The sequence below is a fragment of the Antennarius striatus genome, chromosome 13 (assembly GCF_040054535.1).
Source record: "Antennarius striatus isolate MH-2024 chromosome 13, ASM4005453v1, whole genome shotgun sequence".
NCBI lineage: Eukaryota > Metazoa > Chordata > Actinopteri > Lophiiformes > Antennariidae > Antennarius > Antennarius striatus.
In genome coordinates, this window is record NC_090788.1 from 5,219,087 (window position 1) to 5,238,907 (window position 19,821).

The 19,821-nt window shown below is 41.8% G+C and overlaps 1 protein-coding gene across 1 annotated transcript; it reads right to left on the reverse strand.

Annotated features, from left to right (window-relative positions):
* Positions 1 to 6,654: 6,654 nt before the first annotated feature.
* exoc3l2a (exocyst complex component 3-like 2a) lies at positions 6,655 to 19,564 on the reverse strand. The gene is made up of 13 exons (XM_068331963.1): positions 19,386 to 19,564; positions 16,914 to 17,473; positions 15,717 to 15,934; positions 14,517 to 15,264; positions 14,297 to 14,411; positions 14,105 to 14,215; positions 13,886 to 13,986; positions 13,224 to 13,334; positions 13,013 to 13,148; positions 12,683 to 12,805; positions 10,875 to 11,030; positions 9,627 to 9,748; positions 6,655 to 7,457 (listed from the first exon to the last, which is right to left on the reverse strand). The coding sequence occupies exons 2-13, from the start codon at positions 17,447 to 17,449 to the stop codon at positions 7,136 to 7,138; spliced, it is 2,799 nt and encodes a 932-aa protein (XP_068188064.1). The 5' UTR covers positions 17,450 to 17,473; positions 19,386 to 19,564; the 3' UTR covers positions 6,655 to 7,135.
* Between the last annotated feature and the right edge of the window lie 257 nt (positions 19,565 to 19,821).

The following is a 19,821-nucleotide window of genomic DNA, read 5'->3' on the forward strand; positions in this document are numbered from 1 at the left end:
TGGTTATTACAATAAAATGGCATATTAAATATGAATTTATCAAGGATAAATGGATAATTTACTTTTTTCCCCCCCATTCATTTACTTTAATTAAATCATTACCACATCATTTTGTAGCCGTTGATTTAGCTCAGTGGTGGAACACAGGCATCACATTGCATGCTGTTCTGGGTTCATTGCTCGGCACGTGTTGAGGCCAAGCCAACCTAAAGACTCTACATTCATCCGCACAGGCCCCCCAGGGCCTCTGCTACCATGTGATGTTCCACCTCTGCTGCCCTTTGATTCCCTGCTGACTTTTCTGTTTAACGCAACGTACGTTCGGTTTGGGTTTGGTCGGCCCCCATCCAGGTGTTCTGCAAGCCCATCTCCTACTTTCTTAATGTACACAAGTCCGTCGTATCACGCAAACGGGAAAGCAGTTCCACCGAGGCATGAGAAAACGATGAGTACATTCACGTGTCAGAGGTCAAACGGACCAATTGTTAAGTTTTGGAGGTCACGTTTGCAGGAGGACAGAGAGGATGTGGAGTCATTAGGCTCCAACTTTGACTCTGTGTTGATGAAAGATGGTCGGAGGTTCATGGAGGGGTGAGGACATCTGCTGGACCTCACGAGGCATTTTTGTTGGCAGTGTTTCGAGCTCTTAAATCATCTGAGTCTATCTGGACTCTGAGTATAACACTGAGACGTCTATAGATACGTCTGTGAATGAGCTGCAAAGACATGAATCCTATGTCTGAGGCTTGTTACGAATATCTCTCCCAAGTTACGTGGCTGAAGTTGCAGAACTTCATCTCCACGGAATCGCTCTAAAGATTGCTGCAAAGAGACTTTTTAGAGTTGCTGATAAATGGCTTTTACTCTTGAATTTATATGCAGAAATATAAGTGAATAACTTCTTAAATGTCCAGTTTTTTCTACAACATTTAGTTCATCAATATTTTTTTCTCATGCATTCCTTTAACTGAATTCCCCGCCCCCCCCCGTTGCTTATCATATCTTGATGCTGTCAAATGTTTTTTCTGCATCAGCGAGTATCTTAATAATCATCACTACTGCTGGCACACAATGCAGCCGTTTATCTGTTGGTCAGCACAACCTCACAGCAGAGAGGAAACAACACGGCCTCCAAACAAACCCCAAGCGGAGTGAATCTGGTGCACGGGTCACGCTTGTGTTTACCTCTCTGTCAACTCCCTCTGAGATCTGATAAGATCTCTTTTGGGGTCTAATATTGTGAGTTTACTCTAAATCCTACCTCAGATTTAGGTTTCCTGCAACACCTTTTCCTGATGAGGTCCGGGACACAACCGACTTACGTAAACAAGCCGGAGGGGGAGGAGGCACCAGGAGCCAAAGGTGAGACCCTGCTGCCATATTTCACAAGAGGAACCATTGTTCAGCTCCAGACCCATTCCTAACCATGCAAAGTAGTTTCCGTTCCTGCCAATGGCCTGAGCCAATTGGGTAGGACCAGTGAAGAGGCTGGGGGGGAGGATTCTTCACCGGGGAGGGAGGGGGGGGTGTCATCTTTGTTTAGAGACAGACACAAAGACACATTCAGAGCTTTTTATTAAGCGTAAGCAGAAATAAACTCTATCATTGGTTTAATGACCGACTGGTTGGTCCATCTGTTGCCAGGATGAGTTGTGATTGTCGTACAGTCAGTAACCAACACCCCCACCCACCCACCCACCCACACACACACACACACACACACACCCATCCACCTCCGTTTTTGTTTTTAGGGACACAACAACTGGAAAAGTTCCTCCTAGAGAGTAGAGGATGTCCGTTTGTCCACCCTGTTTACCGCTGACAGACCCCCACCGTCAGTCACTGTCACCCCCACTCTCTCCTCCGTGTTTTAACTCTCCTCTATTTTTAACTGCTTGTTTTGGAGGTTGTTGTGGGAGATAGGAGAATGCAACCCTCTAGACCCCCCCCCCCTCTCTCCCACAACTAACAAAAAGAGGCAAATTTCGGAAATGAAGACCTTCAGCCATGGAATCTATAGAAAGAAATCTAGGAAGAAATCTTTTACCTCTGGTGGTTGGGTTTGTAATTTTAATTCATGAAAGAAGAAGAGGAGATTTTTCATGTTTTTATTGATGAATATTTGAGATTAATCCACATTTTAAAGGTCCGGTGACAGCGGGCCTTGGTGCTCTGATGTGATGCCAAGCAGGCACCATGTTTTCAGTCTTATTGCGTGAGAGTGTTTACTTTTTAGCACACGACTCAGTGCAGCTGAGCCGATGAACCCGTCTTCAGTTGAATTTATTAGACTTGGAATGAGGGTATCTATCTGGATGGTGCCAAAACATTTCACCTAAAGCCAAACATCAACCTGCCCGATGGCGCTAAATCACGGAAAGAGCCCATCCAGGTGCAGCAGGTCAGAGGTTCTAACCAAGTCAAAAAGCCACCATTGTCTGGAAACAACGCACGTCATGAATGTTTTGGAACATCACAGCCATCCACGTTGACAGATCACCACACAAAAATGACTGAAAACCAATCTGAGAGAGAGAGAAAAAAAAAAACCCTGTCTAAGCTCGTATTTCATTTGGACACGTCTTTCATGATGAGCCCATCCTCTTATTTACGGCCGTATCACTGGATTATTGGCGCTGATGCTGAGCGTCCTGCTGACAGGAGGCCAGGTCCGTGAGGTAAGGGGATGTGCTGGAATAAATACAGACACTCAGGACCAGCAAACACCCCTCTTGTTTTTTTCTCACTATTATATAGACGTCAAAATAGTTTAAACAAAGGAAAACAAATACCTCCACAGGTTGGGATGTTTACAGTGTGAGTGGCATCAGGCCAGCAGAGACCTGAGCAAAATATTTATATCCGCGTCTCCAGTCAGGATAACTCCGAGCATAAATCAAACGTTATCAACAATTAGAAAAAAGAAAAAAAAGTTAATGCATGCGTGTATTCTGCTCAATTTCCAGATAGATAAAATGATTGTGTTGAAGTTTATTTTGGATTGAGGGCTCTATTTTGAACAAAAGGTGAACTTCCTCCCCTCGTCTGAGACCGAGGTCTGAGGACGATGATTTAGTAGCAGCTGCTGATTCTGAAGAAGCAGGTTGGCGTTGAGCGGGCAGCGGCTCTCGCATCTCCAACCCTGCTAAATAAAGATCCGCTAGGATTGATACTCTCAGACAGAATAAATCAGGATATCCCATCAAGGACTGACAAAGTGTACCATTGTTTCGGTTGAAGTGGGCAGCCATCCTGACAGACGGTGTACGCTGGAGACGGAGAGAACGGGAGGTTCTCTCCCATTGAATCTTGCCCTGGTGGGTCATGTCAGAACAGGTTGTTTATGCGTTGTTATGTAACGTGTTGACCAACACAACCGCCCCCAAAACCACCCACAGGGAATGAGCCCTGTGAGATTTATGATGAAGAACTGAGAGAGACCGATAATAACCCCAACGCATTCTTTAGTTGTCATTCCAAGATAGGAAAAATTACACACAAAAAAAATTCGTTGCAGTTGTTTATTCCTGTCTGATCGACTGGAAGTATGGGAATTATGAAGGTAAATTCCTCCTGGAAAGCTCTTTAAGAGGATAGTTTGACATGTTAAAGAATGTACTTGTCTGATGAGAGCGTCAAAAGTCAGAAAAAGAAAGAATGCAGGAAAAACAGAAAGAAAGAATGAATGAAAGAATGAAAGAAGGAAATATTTTTTTTAAAAATAAAAGAATTTTTAAAAAATGCATTGCGGTGCTTAGTTTTCCTTCATCATAATCGTCCGCTGTGTAATCGTTTGTTTGTCTGTTGTTCTGTTTGTGTAAAAATATCTCGCCATGAATGGGTTTAGATTTCCAGGAAATATTATAGATGGGCCTCCGGCCAAAGAAAGCAGGATTAGATTTTGATGAGATGCAGACAGAGATGATGGGTTTTTTTGTCTTTCTATTTATATCACGATTATTCACCAATGTTTAAATTCAAATATTTTGACATTTAAAATCGATCTTTGAAATCGTTTTATCACTTAATGAAGCTTTTGTTGCGCTCGTTGTTCTGGAAACTATTTTCCGATTGTTCCAGTCTTGATGGCTGCTGTTGGCAACGGTTTGAGCTCTCCGAGTTCTTCGTCAGTGAATCTCCCCAGACCAACAATAATCTAATAGTGACTCCGCTTGAAGGAGATAACAGAGTGTCCTGGTGCTCTTAATGTTTCTCCAGCTTCTGTTGGTGTAAAACGTGAATGTGGGCAAGTATGAAGAGTTTTTATAAATCTCTTCTCAGTACTTTTCTTTCTTTTCTTTCAATTACATTGGGTTTCTTTTTGTTGTTTTAAAATATTTTCCCCCTTTAATATTTTTTAACATATTTCATAGGCCCTTTTTTCATCTCTGATTTCAGTTAAATTATGTGAGGCACCCTCTAGTTATATTAAACCTAACCTTAAATTTATTTTTATGTTTCATTATTGCCTGAATTTGTGGAATTTTTTCCACACGGCTGTGAAAGTTGACATTTTCTAAATGTTCAGTCACTGCCTGGTTGACGAGTAACCTGCAATGTTAGTCCTGTAGTCTGAATGGATTAACAGAAGCAGAAAAATGACCAAATTAATGCAAATCAGGCTCTAATGCTCCGAATAGACCAGCAGAAAGCATCCTCCTCAGCTCCAATCAGTCTTTAGATTGAGCACTTTTCGATATGTAAGGATGCATCCGAAGCCCAAAAGAGTGGAACCCCAAAGAGTGCATGTCAGTGTGAACAAAGACAGGGCACGGCTTGTTTCCGAAAACAAACAGCGACTGCTGCCAGATGGATTTTCCATTGCTGAGCCGTGTTAATGAGAGGAAGCCGGGGGGAGCTTCCCAGGGATTGCATTGTGATACCGCCAACCGTTCCACCTTCGAGAGTTTCATCGAAGAAAAACTTCCAAGAGTTTAGGCCCCGCTTCCTACCTGAGATGGGATCCCTTCCCACCTGGAAAATGAGAGAGTCCTGGCATCCGCCTTGGGCCGGTTACCCGCAGGCCTGCCGGCGATAACACTCCTGGATACGCCGATGACTCAGAAGATACACTGCCAAACTTAACATTCAGTCAATGCCAACTTCACTTATTGTTCTTCCTGTTCTGCCCCCCTCCCCCTTGATTCATGGAACATATTAAAAATAAAAACAAGTGCACAGTGCAGGTCAAGGTCAGAGATATCTGGGACTTGTTGTTGACAGTCTTGATTCAGACGTGTGTGAACTCCCAGGTGAGGCGTTTGCATCACGCAGGTGACGTTTAGCGATAACTGAAGTTGTCGGTAAGCGTCGATCCCAGCTGACATCGGGAGAGGGGGTGAGGTCCGCTTCCAGCCCAAACTCATAAAAACCAATGTGACTCCCACTTCAACAGAATATTAGTCATCACCGCACAGAAAAACGAATTCTAAGATAAACACCAGAGAGGTCAAAAGAAGTTATCAGAGGAAATATGAAGCCATCATCTTCACACATTCTTCTTCAGTTAAAAATGTGTTTTCCTCATTGTTCCTTATCTGTGACGTCTAAAGATTCACTCTGCAGAGTGATGGATGGATGGCGTTTGACACCAGAGGTCTGTTTTCACATCCAGCTGCTGAGCAACGAGTCGAGACCAACCAGGGGGATTCTGGGATACATTTAAGAGCCAAACAGGGTTCAATGGGCAACTCTAATCAATTATTTATATATATATATATATATATATATATATATATATATATATATATATATATATATATATATATATATATATATATATATATATATATATAAAAATAAATAATTGATATATATATATATATATATATATATATATATATATATATATATATATATATATATATGTAATTGATTTATTTAGTTAATATTCATCAACTGCTGCTCAAAAATACTGTAGGCCAAAAAAATAGAATACATAACTTTATTTGACTTCCCCCAGTAGCTCAGGCCCATCATTAACCCCTGGGGAGGGCGTGTGATGGACGTTGACCCCACTGGCCCTTGCTGATGTTGGGGGGAAGACCCCCCATTGAGGTTGGATGAGCAGCCCAGACATAAAGAAGCTGCTGGACCTTTGCTCTGAGCAGCGGGGAGGAAGCTCCCTCCCAGAGCAGAACGTAAACTTGGCTCCAATAAAAGCATCCGTTGGCACCTCGCGGGACAACAGGAGATCTTTGTCTATCAAAAAACATCCCATTGTTGGCCTCAGGGTGGACGACCCCTCTTGTTGCAGAGCGTCAGAGCATATAGCAGTCGCCGTGGTGGAACCCATCTTTCAAGCTCTGGGGTCACCGAACAAAGCTAGCATATCCTTAGGATAAACAACGGAGGCACGGAGTGTGTATGTATACGTTCTGTCAGCGGTTCCTGCGTCACACACATCAGGACTGGGCCCGTTTGGGAATGTACCCTTTGGTATGTATTGTTTAACTGTACATTCTGTCACTCCCATGTTCAGGGGGCCACAAAGGCTAAAGTTAGAAGTAACCAGAATAACACAATTATTCAAAGACACATCAGTTCTAACTGTTGATATAACTGTGACAGTATGCAGACAAAAATCTGCCCTTATACCTTCAACCCAACTCACAGACTGTATTCATGCTGACAATGACAGAGAGTGTGTTTAGTTAACCCAGTCAATGGGCTTTTATTGTGTTTCCAGCAACAGATCCATTTCATTCACAGTAACAGTTCAACACATTTACATACACACACCAGAGAATGTTTTATATGTTTGGGTAAATATGTGTTATGCTGCAAAAAAAAAAAAAAAAAATCTGCTTGCAGTGTTTTTCCTGCCATGATGTTTGGGAATAAAAAGCTAAAATAAACCACACAAGTTACATTTTGAGGATATTTGATGCCATTGGTTTACTGGTATAAATGTGTCGACTACAATAGTACAAATCAGGGTTAGTCTGTTCGTTTCCATTACATCTGGAGATGGGATAATACGTCTGTGAGCGTGTACAGTACGAGGAGTACCTGAAGTCAAGTTTCTTGAAGTGGCTGGTAATAACTTTTGGTACAATCAGAGTTAGATCAAGGTGCATGTACATCTCATCAGTATCTTCACAATAACTCTGGGACGTTCTCCGAACACAAACAGCTACTCATCTCTGTGAAATCTGTGTGTCTCTTCCATATTCTGGCTCTCTATGTGATGAGGTGATGCGTTCCTGGCGCCCGTCCGGCGGTGGCGTCTCGGACGGTGCTCTGAGAACCAATTGGAGACCGTCATGGCAAGTCGGAGGAGACCCAGGCTCACGCAGTGCACCTCCGAAGTGATGGGGATGTCGGAGAACAAGGCGTGGTCCCGACTCATGGCGGATTTGTTGCATTGAAAGTCTTTCACAATGTTGAGGATCTCCTGGCGCTCTGCCTGTCGCATCATCCCTCGAACGTTCAGCAGGGTGGAGACATGCTTCTTCCTGTGGGGGGAGAAGGACGCAGGGAGGAAGAGGGTCAGACTGGCGTTAATGGAATCAGACAATGGCTGTCATGATTTTGAGAGACATCATTTTGAGTCATCTGTAACTGAGAAGGAATGCAGGTCGACTGGAGATTACTGTAAATGTGATTCCTGTAAATTTTTACTAGTGGTTTATAGAGAAACTTCCATGAAGTACATCGCAAAAAGTTGGATAAAAATTTTAAAATATCAATAAAGAATAAAATACAATATTTTATATTGATTTAATAAGGATGTTAAAGTCTGACCAATAGATGATGTTGCATCTTAATGAAATAAATAATGATAAATAGTTTCAGCCCTAATCATACATTGAACAGTTTGATCTAAGTAACAAAAATTGAATTTGAAGTTTTACTAATATTAAAAGATCTTTTTCTTTTTCTTTTCATTTATATTTTGTATTTTCTTCAGTTTCTTCATTAGTGTTCCTTTCTTGTCACTTCTTTTAGGATCAAGTGTCTAAACGGAAATAAATTACAGATATGAACATTAATTGTATGATAAGATCAAAAAAATAAGAAATTTCTTAATAACAACAAATAACAACAACAGAATGTCTGATGGTTACAGGTTCTGGATCAACTAAAACATACAAATAATGTATAATGTAGTTGTTAACATGATGAAAATGGGCAAAAAATAATATTTTTATACAAATACAAAAAAGGAATTCTGATTTTAAAAGTATGTTTCACTACTTAATGTTTACTTTTCTATGTTGCCCAAATAGCTACAAACTAAATCTTCTTTCTTCTCAGAACCAGAAAAAAACATTTCAATAAAATGTTGTAATGTTTAATCAAAAAATTTTTGATCTGAAATTCTTTCAAATAAGTCACATTTTCAAACATGAAAATTGAGATAAAAATATCCTGACAGACCAAAAAAAAGCAATAACTGCTTAATTTGAGATATCTAAAAACATCTCGCTTTGAAGCGGTGATTTATTGTTATTTTCAGTGTTCGTGTGTTCGTTCTTTGTCCGTTTGTATGTCCCACAAATATCTTCACAACCGTTGCAGATAGAAAGATGAAACAAAAAGCACATTACTCCGGCAGAAAAGGGGACGAAAATGAGATGATGACCTTGACCTTGAGAAAACTAAGTCAAGGTCAAATTTCAACTCTTGTACACTCAGAAACCGAATAAGATAGAAAGACGAGGGAGAAGGCCAGTGTGAGTAAGACCATACCTATGCACTAGCTTTGATCTATGGTCAAAGCGAGTGCATAGCTTTGACCTACCCTAAAAAGTCAAAGCTATGCACTTGCCAGGTACTACTTTCAGGGTACCCTGACCTACCCTTCGCGGGATGTTGCATTCTCTGAATACCTTGTTTTATCTCCTTTTGTTATGAGACAAAAGACAACCTCTGACTGAGAAGATTCTGTCACCATCAGGAAATTTAAACTGCTTGTAAATAACAAACAAAGGAGGAAAGGCCCACAGTTACAGATTGACCAAATATAGTCACAATCACATGAGCATGAATGGCCGTCGTAGCACTTAAGTCAAACACCCAGAAACCTCGAGAAAGTCCGGCAGTCTTTGATCTCCTAAAATATCCGCAGGGGTTTCCATACAGTAAACAAAAGGCTTGACTCAGGCGGTGAGTTAGCATGTCTCCGAGTCTGAACTGCTGTGTTTTGCTCTCCTCTTTGACACCTTAAAGTGTGGCACCAGTCTGTCTCCCGCAGGGTGGCAGGAACAGGAAGTACTCGGCAGCAGCTTCCTGTCTGCTCTACAGAGACTTGTGCGTCACACGCGGTCGTAGTTTGCCAACTGTACCTGAGTCTTAATCTGTGCACAAATATCCTCAGCGGCTGGGACTCCCCCACCCCCCTGAGGACTCTCAAAACAGACCCACAGTCTTGTCCAAAAATAGCAAAGTAATGTAGATATGTTCCCAAGCCTATTTCCCCTGTTTTGATACATTGTGACAAAAAAACAACAACGTTTTCTTACATTTTCCTTGCTTTGGCAAAGTCCCAAAAACAGCACCAAATATGTAGCCGTAAGCATAAAAGAATATAGGACCTCCGGGGGTACAGCACAGAGAATCTGTTATTATAGATGCTTCCTGGTTGCATTTCAACATTTCAACACTTCTGCCAAATTGCTTACCTTATGTCTGGGAATTCTTTCACAAGGACAGCAACCTCCATCTGGATGGAAGGAGTGTCCTCCAGGAGTATGATGTCAGCCAGGTGGCTGATGATGCTGTCCAACCAAGATGAGCTTGATTCCTTGAGTAGTGGGAGACAAAGAAGGTAACAATGGTTTCATCGTCATGCAAGCATTAACTGAAAAAATACCTTCAAGTCTTGGCCAAACACGGCTTTGAAAATGTCATCAAAATGTAAGACATGACCGGCAGTGAACATGCAAATGATTAACCCCATTCATAAGTTGGTCCAAAGAGAAAAACTTATTTCAGTGGCTAGCAGCCGATAGCAGCCAGCACTAAGAATAAGAAACTCAACTAGAAATATCTTCATCTCAAAAAGACAGCATGATGTTTGGTAGGTCTTTACCTCTGATTAGAGGACGATACTAACCATTGTGTAACAAGGAAGCAGAACCTTTTTTTCCCTTCTTGGAAGACACACAAGACTTTTGAAGGAAATGCAGGCAAATACCTCTAAAGACTCAGCGGCCAACCTTTAAGTCATTGACGAAATGAATAACAAAACTCCACCTCTGGTTTTTCATCCTGTTTTTCTTTAAAAACACTCAGGAAGAGAAATCAGAATTCCTTGGCTTGGCATTCACTAAAAATAACGAGGTCTTTTTTAGACACCCACCCCCCAATTTCCCAGTTTCCATAGACACTTCATCCCCCTCCTCTGCGAAAAAGGCCATCAAGGCCATCCCAGAGGTACATCAAAGCTGCCAGCTGACAGGAACAGGAAGTTTCCTCTGAACACAGCAGCTTCCTGTTGTCAGCCGAGGTGATGGACACTCGTTTGAACCAGCAGATAGAAAGGGGCCAAATGCCACGCTGTCAGGCATGGCTGTTTTGCACTGTCTTGCACCCTCTGGTAACTGCTAACGTAAGCCTGGTTCATCCATCTCCATCTCACTGACCACAGCCATTATTCACAGCTCACTGTATCAACACTGTCTGAGCTATTCCTGACCTAGGAAGTTCGCGGGTCAGGCTCCATTCACAGCCACCAGACTCCAGTCTCTGCAACAGCTCTGCTAACCGTTTGGATGAATCAGCCTTACCCAGAGTCTCCAGAAAAAACTTTATCGGGACTGCTTTGGATGATTTCGTTATCATTTTGGTGGTTCAAATGAGGATTCAAATTTAAATCACACTAAACGTGCCCTCTGTAATGAGATTACTTGACAGAAGTACAGACTTACCAGATCCTTAAAGAGTCCTTTCAGCTGTTTGGATTCATCTTGCAGCCGGAAAGCCATCCTCTTTCTCATCTTAGAGGATGTGCAAATAAGCCTCCCTCGCATGATGGCGCGGACATATTCCACCAACACCCGCCGGTGCACTTCGCCCACCAGTGTCTGTTGGTTGGTCACAAAAGGAATTATGTTAAAGCGACGACGTATAAATGCATTTGAAAGCATTTTCTTACATCCCGCGAAGCTGTGATGTATTGTGATTGTCAGTGTTTGTGTGTTGTCCATCCATCTGTCTGTGCACCAAATATCTTCACAATGGTTGAAGATAGAAAGATGAAAGAAAAAGAACATTATTCTGGCAGCAAAGGGGATGAAAATGAGATGATGACCTTGAGAAAACAAAGGTCAAGGTCAAATTTCAACTTTTGTACATTTTTTTGCACACATCTCAGAAACCGGATAAGACAGAAAGGCGAAACAAAAGGCGTTATTTTCAGGGAGGCAATTGGATGAAAATTAGATCACAACCTAAACCTTGAAAAACTAGGTCAAGGTCAAATTTTCACTTCCATACCTTTTTAGGTGCACATCTCTGAAACCTGATGAGATATATTCTCCAAAAAAAAGCAACATTTTCAGGAAGCCAGAGGCACAAAAAGGTGTAGGTCAGGGTAAAATTTTGAATTCAGGGGTGTCGCGGGATGCTGCAGTCTCTAACTGCCTTGAAAACAAATCTTCTTGAACCAGAACAGCTGCTGACCAACAAAAAAATATCTGGGGTCTGTGGTCATCACAAGTCAGTAATAAGGTCTTCTGACTGCACATTGTACGCAAAATTGTTCTGAATATTTAAGACATTTTTGAAGATGTTTGTACTTCAGTGGGTTCTGTCGGGCTTCACCGCGACAAACCTATCTGGGATAGGATAGGATGGCGGCGCGTGCACACGCAGCGCTCCTCTCTCTCCTAATAGAGCGGTTCTTTCGTGTGTTTTTTTGCTGCCTGTGGGTCTGAGAGGACTGTAATTCCATCTGTGCTGCATGTCGTGCATATATGGTACATTTGACAAAAAAGTTGACAATGACTACGACTTACAAAGACTGTCAAATTTCTGTTATCACCAGAACAGCAAGGCAAATTCCTTGCAAGTGTACACATTCTTGGCAAGGAAACATTTCTGACTGTAATGTGGCTACTTGCACCACTGAATTGGATGCTAAACTGCATTTAACTGCTAACGTCTTATGCTGGGTAAGAACAACACAGTTGAATCTAGTCTAAAACAAATTAGCAAAGAAAGCGCAGCCACAATACTCCATTGCTAACATATTAGTCTGTCAGATGTGAATGCTAGTAGCCATGTTTGTGTTCATGTTGGTAATGTTGGGTGTTTCATGAATGACAGTTGGTACAGCTAGCAGCTATTAAAATATTGCCCTTGGCTCATAGAAACCGGGTCCTGAACCAGTTTCTGAGATGACGTCTCATTTAGAGGCTAACCTAGTACTGCCAGCAAAGAGCATGCAGTGCAAAGCATCTGTTGGGGGTTGTGGACCTTTTAAGGCCACGTTCATAGCAACTATTATGCCTGTTTTTCTCCGAATTTGACTAGTCATTCCATTCAGTTGTCATGCTTAAAGAAACAATGGAGCCTGTTAAATATAGCAAGCTAAGTGCTAAAATATGCTTTCTCAATGGCCAGTGGGGACTATGGGAGTGTCACTGTGGTTCATTTGAAGTGGCTTTGGAGGAAGGTCTGAAGCAGGTGGTGAGTTCCTTGCAACAAACACCATCTTTTTGATGTAAAATATTACCTGATACGGTGGAGAATCCATCCTTCTGAATTTCTTGAAGTGTTGTTTGATGCTGACTTCAATGGCTTCAAACGCCTCACTGTTGTTCAGCCATTTTCTCTTCATCAGTTTGTCAAAAAATGGCTGGAAAAACAGAAGATTTTGACAAACAGGGTAAACTAACAAAATACATTTACACAAGTAGCATGCTAAAGTAACATTTTAAGGTATTTTTACTTGGATTTTACTTTAGCTAATGTCCTATATCCCTGCCACATACAGGCATACAGTCATGTCTTTTTTGGTGGAAACTAGATTTATGTTGGGATGCAACTTGCTTATAGTACTCACCCTGATGTGCTCAAACAGTTTGTCAGTCAACACCCTCACTGATTGGTTGATGATCCTGTCCAGGGAAGAGTTGGCCCTTTGTGCTGACTCCTCGCTCCCCTGTGGGTCACACTGCCTGCAGCGCTCCACTAAGGATCTACAGAACACAGGAGTTATGAAGCTGAACTTTACAACACATCATGTCACTTCTTTCAAAAAATTATTTATCTACCTGAGAGGAGGGCAGCTGTTGACCAGAGCTATAGTCTTGGAAATATATCCATCCCCTCTGTCTCCAAATTCTGCCTGAGTGTCATGAAACATGTCCACCTTCCTGTGGAAACTGGACATATACAGGTTTTATGAATCTCCAACCAGGATGTCAGTTCAAGATGTCAGATGCCAGTTCCTTGAAATAGAAACCCAAACTTACAACTTCTGCTAAAAGTTGCAGTTGTAGTTTCCAATTCCATCAACACACATCTATGTTTTCAGTTAATTTAATAGGAACACATTAAGTTAGGTTTTTTGATTACATAAGTTATAGACACATACAATTCCAGTGAATCCCTTCCAGAAAGGTGAGGTTATCATTTAGTTTGTCCAGTCTGTCAGTGACACTTCATACCTAGTGACTTTGACTTCAAACTTTGTGCCTTTATGTCTATAGATTTCACAAGTATCCAATCAAAATCTGTGTTTGCACTCCGTATTAGATATTAAGTCACCCAGGAAAACCATGCTGAAGATTCAAGCTAACAGTGTGTAGTGAAAACACAATAATTATTTTAAAAGTTCCTCAGGAACTGTTGAGATTGTTTTCATGAGACTGTGATTTTTAGACACCAAAACATTTGTTTAAAGTTTGGTTAAATCCCTGGGCTACAAACAAACCTGTAGAGAAAATCAGCCAATCCAATTAGAGTACAGCGACCCACTCTTGCCCCTAGAAACTGATTCACAGACGTAGATCTGTCCAAGTCTACCTTCAGCCTCTGAAATTGTAAAACCAATAAGAGACAAATGTGTTTTAGGGTAAATATAAAAAAAAACAAAATCAATTTCAAAGAGGTTTTTTCACTTTTGAAATGACACATGAAAACTGTACGACACCTGAATGACTGAGCGTGCCAGGTGGGACTGATAGTCTTCTATGTGCAGAGTCAGGGACCATCGCCTCTCCTCTTCATCCAGAACCTGGATCAGCTCTGTTGTCACCTTCTCCTGAAAGCCACAGCATGAAATAAAAATCAATTTATTATCCAAAGCTTTATGAAGTTTCAAATGTTAAGTATAATTTCTTACCCTGACAATACTGATGCAGTCTTTCTCTAGTCTGTCCACAGTGTGTTGGGGTAAAATGGGTTCCAGTGACGAATAGCTGATCTGTGTTGTTGTGCCAATGGTTCCAAGGACATCCCTGGTGGAAAAATTTTAGGTCATGACTTTTGAAGTTTATTATCAGATTTGAAAGTTTATCATTGCAGGATGACATTAATGTTCACCGTCGAGTAAGGTACACTACCTGTTGTAGATGTTGTAGAACCAGTCCAGTAGTGAGTAGACATCTGTGACCTGCAGCGGGCCACTGGTAATAGTTCGAAGACGTTTGCCCACAGCCTGATGGTAACTCTCTAAGTACACCTGGAAGGCAGCGAACTCCTCCGGGTAAATGGATATAGCGTTCCTCCTTGCTGCATCCAAGTCATCTACCATGCGACTTCTCAGACGCTCAAGATATGAAGCCAGCTGGCCCGCTTGAGTGTCTACCTGATGCGGGAGGCTCCAGTCCGCAGCCTCTGCTACAGCCTGCCTCCACTTTGTCTTCAGTCGCCTAGGGCGGTGACTGGGCTGGACATGGGGGTTCTCTTGATCCGACTTGGTCTCTTCTCTCAGGGCCCAGGCAGCATCAGCATGCTCCTCCTGTTGAATCACCAGCACCACCAACCCAAGGTTGGGACCAGCACTGGGCTGACGGAGGGACTCTCGCACCACATCCCACATCTCCCTCTGAAGGGCCTCATACAGGAGCTCCACATCCTTAGCCTTCCGGCGGCTAGAGTCCAGGGTTGCATTGGAGCTGTCGTCTAAGGATGGGCATGAGAAGGAGATCATGCTGGGAGGGGTGTAGGGAGTAAGAACAGGTGGTGGTGGGGAGGGAGTGGTAGGTGCCGGCAGGAGAGACAGCAGCTCGCACTCTCTCTCCAGTTCCTGAATGTGTGTATCGGCCTGGAGGAGGTCCCTGTGGTTGACCAACTGGAGGATCTCAAGGACTGTGAGGAGCAAGGAGAGAAGAGGACGGCTGTATTTATTTGTCACAAGTATTATGTCGGCTAATGAAGAAGGAAAATCAATGGAGTAGTTGTGCATGCGCCGAACTGAGTAGTTGGGTTATTTGTTGCTCTTTCGGCACACTACTCACTGCCTAGTAAGGTTCCCTGTGGAGTCTGTGAACAGCAGCTATGTTGAACTACCTAGAGGAACCTGGGGTTGCGAAGGAAGTGCAGTCATTTCCTTATTTCTCATTCTGGTGGTGATTGAGCCCAGTGGCTCAGGGATCTGGGGACCTTTCTGCCTCATCAGAGAGCTGAATAGGATTGGGAGGAAGTACTTCTGAAACATGACCAGAGAGTGTTCTCTAACCTGAACGCTAAGGAGACTCTTCTAGGTGTTTTAATATGTAAGACTTTTACTTTACTAGACCTGAGGTTCCCTTTATTGTTACCTGAGAGGGGCTCTCTAGTTTTCACAACCAGCTCCTCCTCTACTGCTTCCTCCTCAGTCTCTTGGGATGCTTTGTCCGACATGGATTCCCTCTTCAACTTGCCCAGACTGACCATCCTGAGGAACGAGGACCTTCTGGAGGCCTCAGCCTCGCTCTCTGTGCTCAGGTTTCCGCAAGGCAAACTTTCCCTGCGCTCCTCTTTACGTCGGCCTGTAACGCTGTCAAAACACAACCGAGACAACGGCAATGTGAGAGACTTAATAAAACACCCCATCAGAAAGTATGTGAGGATGTATGAGCTGGAATATCGGTTATAAAACATTTAAAAATAGTTCCACTAACTACAAATGTAATCACAAACCAAGAGATTTCTGTAGGTCAATAACGTATTAAATAAATAAATTAGCACTCTATGAAAATCTACCACTGAGCAGCAATGGAGACAGTATTCTGGGGATAATTTATCATAATGTTAAGCACCTTATAGCTGATTCTTGAAAGTGTTTTTCATGAAGAATGAAGAAGTATTATCTCTAGTATGGAATTTGTTTTCATTTTTGTCTTTGTTTGTTTGTCTGAATGTTAGTTAGCAAGATAAACTCAAAAGACTGTGATATATTTCCATAAAATTTGGTGAAAGTTTGGGGCATGGGCCAATTAAGAAGATGGGAAGGTAGAGGTTGTTTTTTTTTAAAACTTTCACACTGCAAGAAAAGTTATTCAACATTTTCCCTAAACTCGGATCCTTTTGCTACTAAACTACTCAACTATATATTTTTTTTTATGAGTGGGATTCTGTTGCATCTTTAAAGAGTCTATTCTGGTTTTATATTTACAGTTCCAACAAAGGCGATTATATTTTCATCATTGCTTTTGTTTACCAGCAGAATTTTCCAGAAATTGATTCAATGGATCTCAGTTGAAATTTGAAGAAAAGCCTTCGGATTGAGAAAGACGTGATTAGATCTGAATTAATGAGTAGATCCAAGAAAATGTTTTTGTCTTGGCAGAGACTCTAGGAGTGTCTGTCAAGTCACAGGCTTTTGTCAACATGCTGATAATCTGATGGTAATGCTGCCCTTTAGAAAGACTATTAACGACACTATAGTTCTACAAAACTTCTACAAAACTGTAAAAATCTCCAAAATTCCAGTCTACATAGAGGCTAAAAAGTTCCATCTCCCAACCCCTTCTCACCGGAGCAGGGTCATAATCCCTTCAGAGCTCCTTCGCAATCCTTTCCTTTTCTCTCTCTCTGATGGGAGAGTATTGGAGTCTCCAGGGCTGTACTGTGGAGTGTTGTTCCCCCATACATGGCGTCCAGATATGCGAAGCCCTTTCCCTAGTTTCCCAAGGGTTTTGAGGGGTGACACTCCACAGATCCTCTCCAGGGTACCCTTGAGGGGTTTCCCCTTAGGATTCCCTGTTCCATGCTTTCCTGCGTTCACCTCGTTTTCCTCCTCTTCACCATCAAGAGAGGACCGGACCTGGAGGTTACCCCTGAATTCCCCCATGATGAGGCCCGAGTTGTCTCCATTCTTTTCGTCGTCATCCAGGTCCACATCCTCAAAGGGGTTTAAGTTCTTGTTCAGATCTTTCAGGTCATTTAGATCATTGAGATCATTCAAGTCCCTGAGGTCCAGGTCCAGCCGGGGCAGGATCAGCTCCCCGTTCGCTCTGGGGAACTCGTGGCAGCTCTTGGACCTTCCTGGGAGCTTCTTCAGAATGGGCATGATTGCACTCAAGATTCTAATAAACTGAAATGGAAGATAACAACATTATCAGCTTCAACAATTCATCTTTACCTGTAGTCTGATGCTTCATTTAAAATTTGGGTGAAACAATGAATATATTGATTCCTAATAAATGATATGTACTCTGAAAAGAGACAAATCTGTCCTTTTAGCATCACAGCTTGAAAATGAGTGTCAGAAAGTTGGCCTTGAGTTTTTTTTATGGTACATCAATCATCAGTGAGCTTATATAACCTGAATCAAAAACATCCTTTCACAGGCAGGTTGTGCAATGAACTTCAAGAAGCAAAACGGAAATATATATTCTAAATATTGCTGTATTTACGCGTGCTGGACTACAAGCTTACATAAATATTTTACAATCCAGAAGGCAGTGATTATGAGAAAGGTTGACCTGCAGCTTGTTGAGGATAGTCCGTGGGAGGAGAATGATGAAAACAAATTTTCCCCATGAAGGAATTTTTTTTCTAGAGTTTTCTGATTACATCATCAATGTCTTTGGTAGCCTGACCTGAACATTGACAAGGATTCAGGATTCAGAATCCAGATTTCATTCTTTCATATATTTTCTGACTTGGTTTTCAAAAGTGAAGTTTTAGGATTTACCAGAACAGGTAAATTTTTTCCTCATCATGGCCTAATACAACACTCACATAGTCATACATATTTTTTTCCTGTGAAATCCAATTATGTTATGCACAAACTGCTTTCCTTAATTAAACCAAAGCTGGTACCAGCAGCCGAGAGTTAATTTAGTTTTCACTATTCACCTCAGAAAAAGAATCACTGACCCACAAAAATAACAGAATATTGGACTGAATTGTTTGGAGTCAACCAGCTCTGAAAGTTGAAATCTCACTTTGGCTTCAACAACAGAATAAAAAGTTTTACACTATAACTATGAAAAATTCTCATCACAGTCAGTGTACCTGAACAGCAAGAATGATTACAAACGTTTGATCGCCACAGGATGCAGAGCAAAAGCAATTTGAGGAGGAAAGTCTCTACATATTAAAACTTTCATGTCTTCAATTCCTTTAAGAACAGCACAAGGAAACAAATTAATATAAATGCACGATTTGTCACCTTCCTAATAATGAATCTGTTTTCTTTGTGTTCTTCGGTTCTGCAGATAAACACTGGAGAAAACTGTTTTTAGTGGGGAACTGGACTCAATATAATGACTCAGTGCTTTTATACTGAAAGGATGAATAATTTAGTCACCTTTCCAATAGGTAGGTAAACGACATCCTTCATAAACCTGACTCTAACATAAAACAGAGCTTAGACTTCTTCTTTTTTTTAATTTTTAATAAGTCTGTTTTGACTTGTTAACGCTCAAATTCCTTTGTAGGAGTTGACTCAGCAGAAATCAACAATGTCGACTTACAAAACTGAAACATTAAGCATTTATTTAAGAATAAGCAAACACTGGATGGTTTGCATTCATGTTAAACCTCATAGCATGCACATCAATTTTTTTCACACTTGCACTTAATAATGATTTATTGATTCCTCTTTGAAAATATTTAGATTAGTTTATTGTATTTATTTAGCGTAGACGACAGGAAACATCTGTGGGTGGCTGCTGACAACCAGCGCACTGAGCAGTACTGTAGGAGTTATGAAGAATCATCAATGGCTGCTCAGTTCACTGAGTTCAAAGATAATCTTTTCAGAATGGGGAGAATCTTATAAATTGTGTGATTTAATTTTGTAAAATCCCTAAAGAACACAAAGTTTACAAACTGAGTGCCGTCAGGTGCTTCACACCTATTTGAGAAACACAGGACCAATAAATGTACAGGAAAATTAAAAAATGAAATCCCCTACAATGAATTGACAATATTAATTATCACAGTGATATCATGCATGCATTGGTTCATGGTAAATAAATGCAGAGCGTAATACTCACCTGATGAGACGGCCTTGCAGCGTTTCAGTACAATGTCATCCTGGAGAGTACTGGCTGTGCAGACTGCCGGGCTGTGGAGTGTGTGTGCATGTGTGTGTGTGTGTGTGTGTGTGTGTGTGTGTGTGCGACTGATGAGTGGAAGAGCGTGTCCGAAAGTACTCGGTGACTCAAGAGAGCAATGTGGCTGCTTCTGGTTTCCTGACGGGCTCTATTGTGGTGGAAGGTGATACGTTTTCCTGAGGAAAGGCCCGTCCTGTCCTTTCTCCCCCTCCCACACGCAGACCCTCCACAACCCCCTCCACCCGCTCCCAGGAGGCCCTGCTAATTACAGTAATTGCATTAACTTTACAGTAGAGGAGGGAAGAGTAGGTCAAAACCTCCCCCTCTTGCAGCATGTTGGGTTTTTATCATCAGTTATCAGGTTTTGTAGGTGTTT

Excerpts from the sequence above, each read along its gene's own strand:
- exoc3l2a (XM_068331963.1), bottom strand. The coding sequence starts at position 17,449 with ATGCCCATTCTGAAGAAGCTCCCAGGAAGGTCCAAGAGCTGCCACGAG. Across the intron at positions 14,216-14,296 it reads ACTGCATCAGTATTGTCAGG|GAGAAGGTGACAACAGAGCT; the intron begins GTAAGAAATTAT and ends TGTGGCTTTCAG. Across the intron at positions 12,806-13,012 it reads AACTGTTTGAGCACATCAGG|CCATTTTTTGACAAACTGAT; the intron begins GTGAGTACTATA and ends CTGTTTTTCCAG.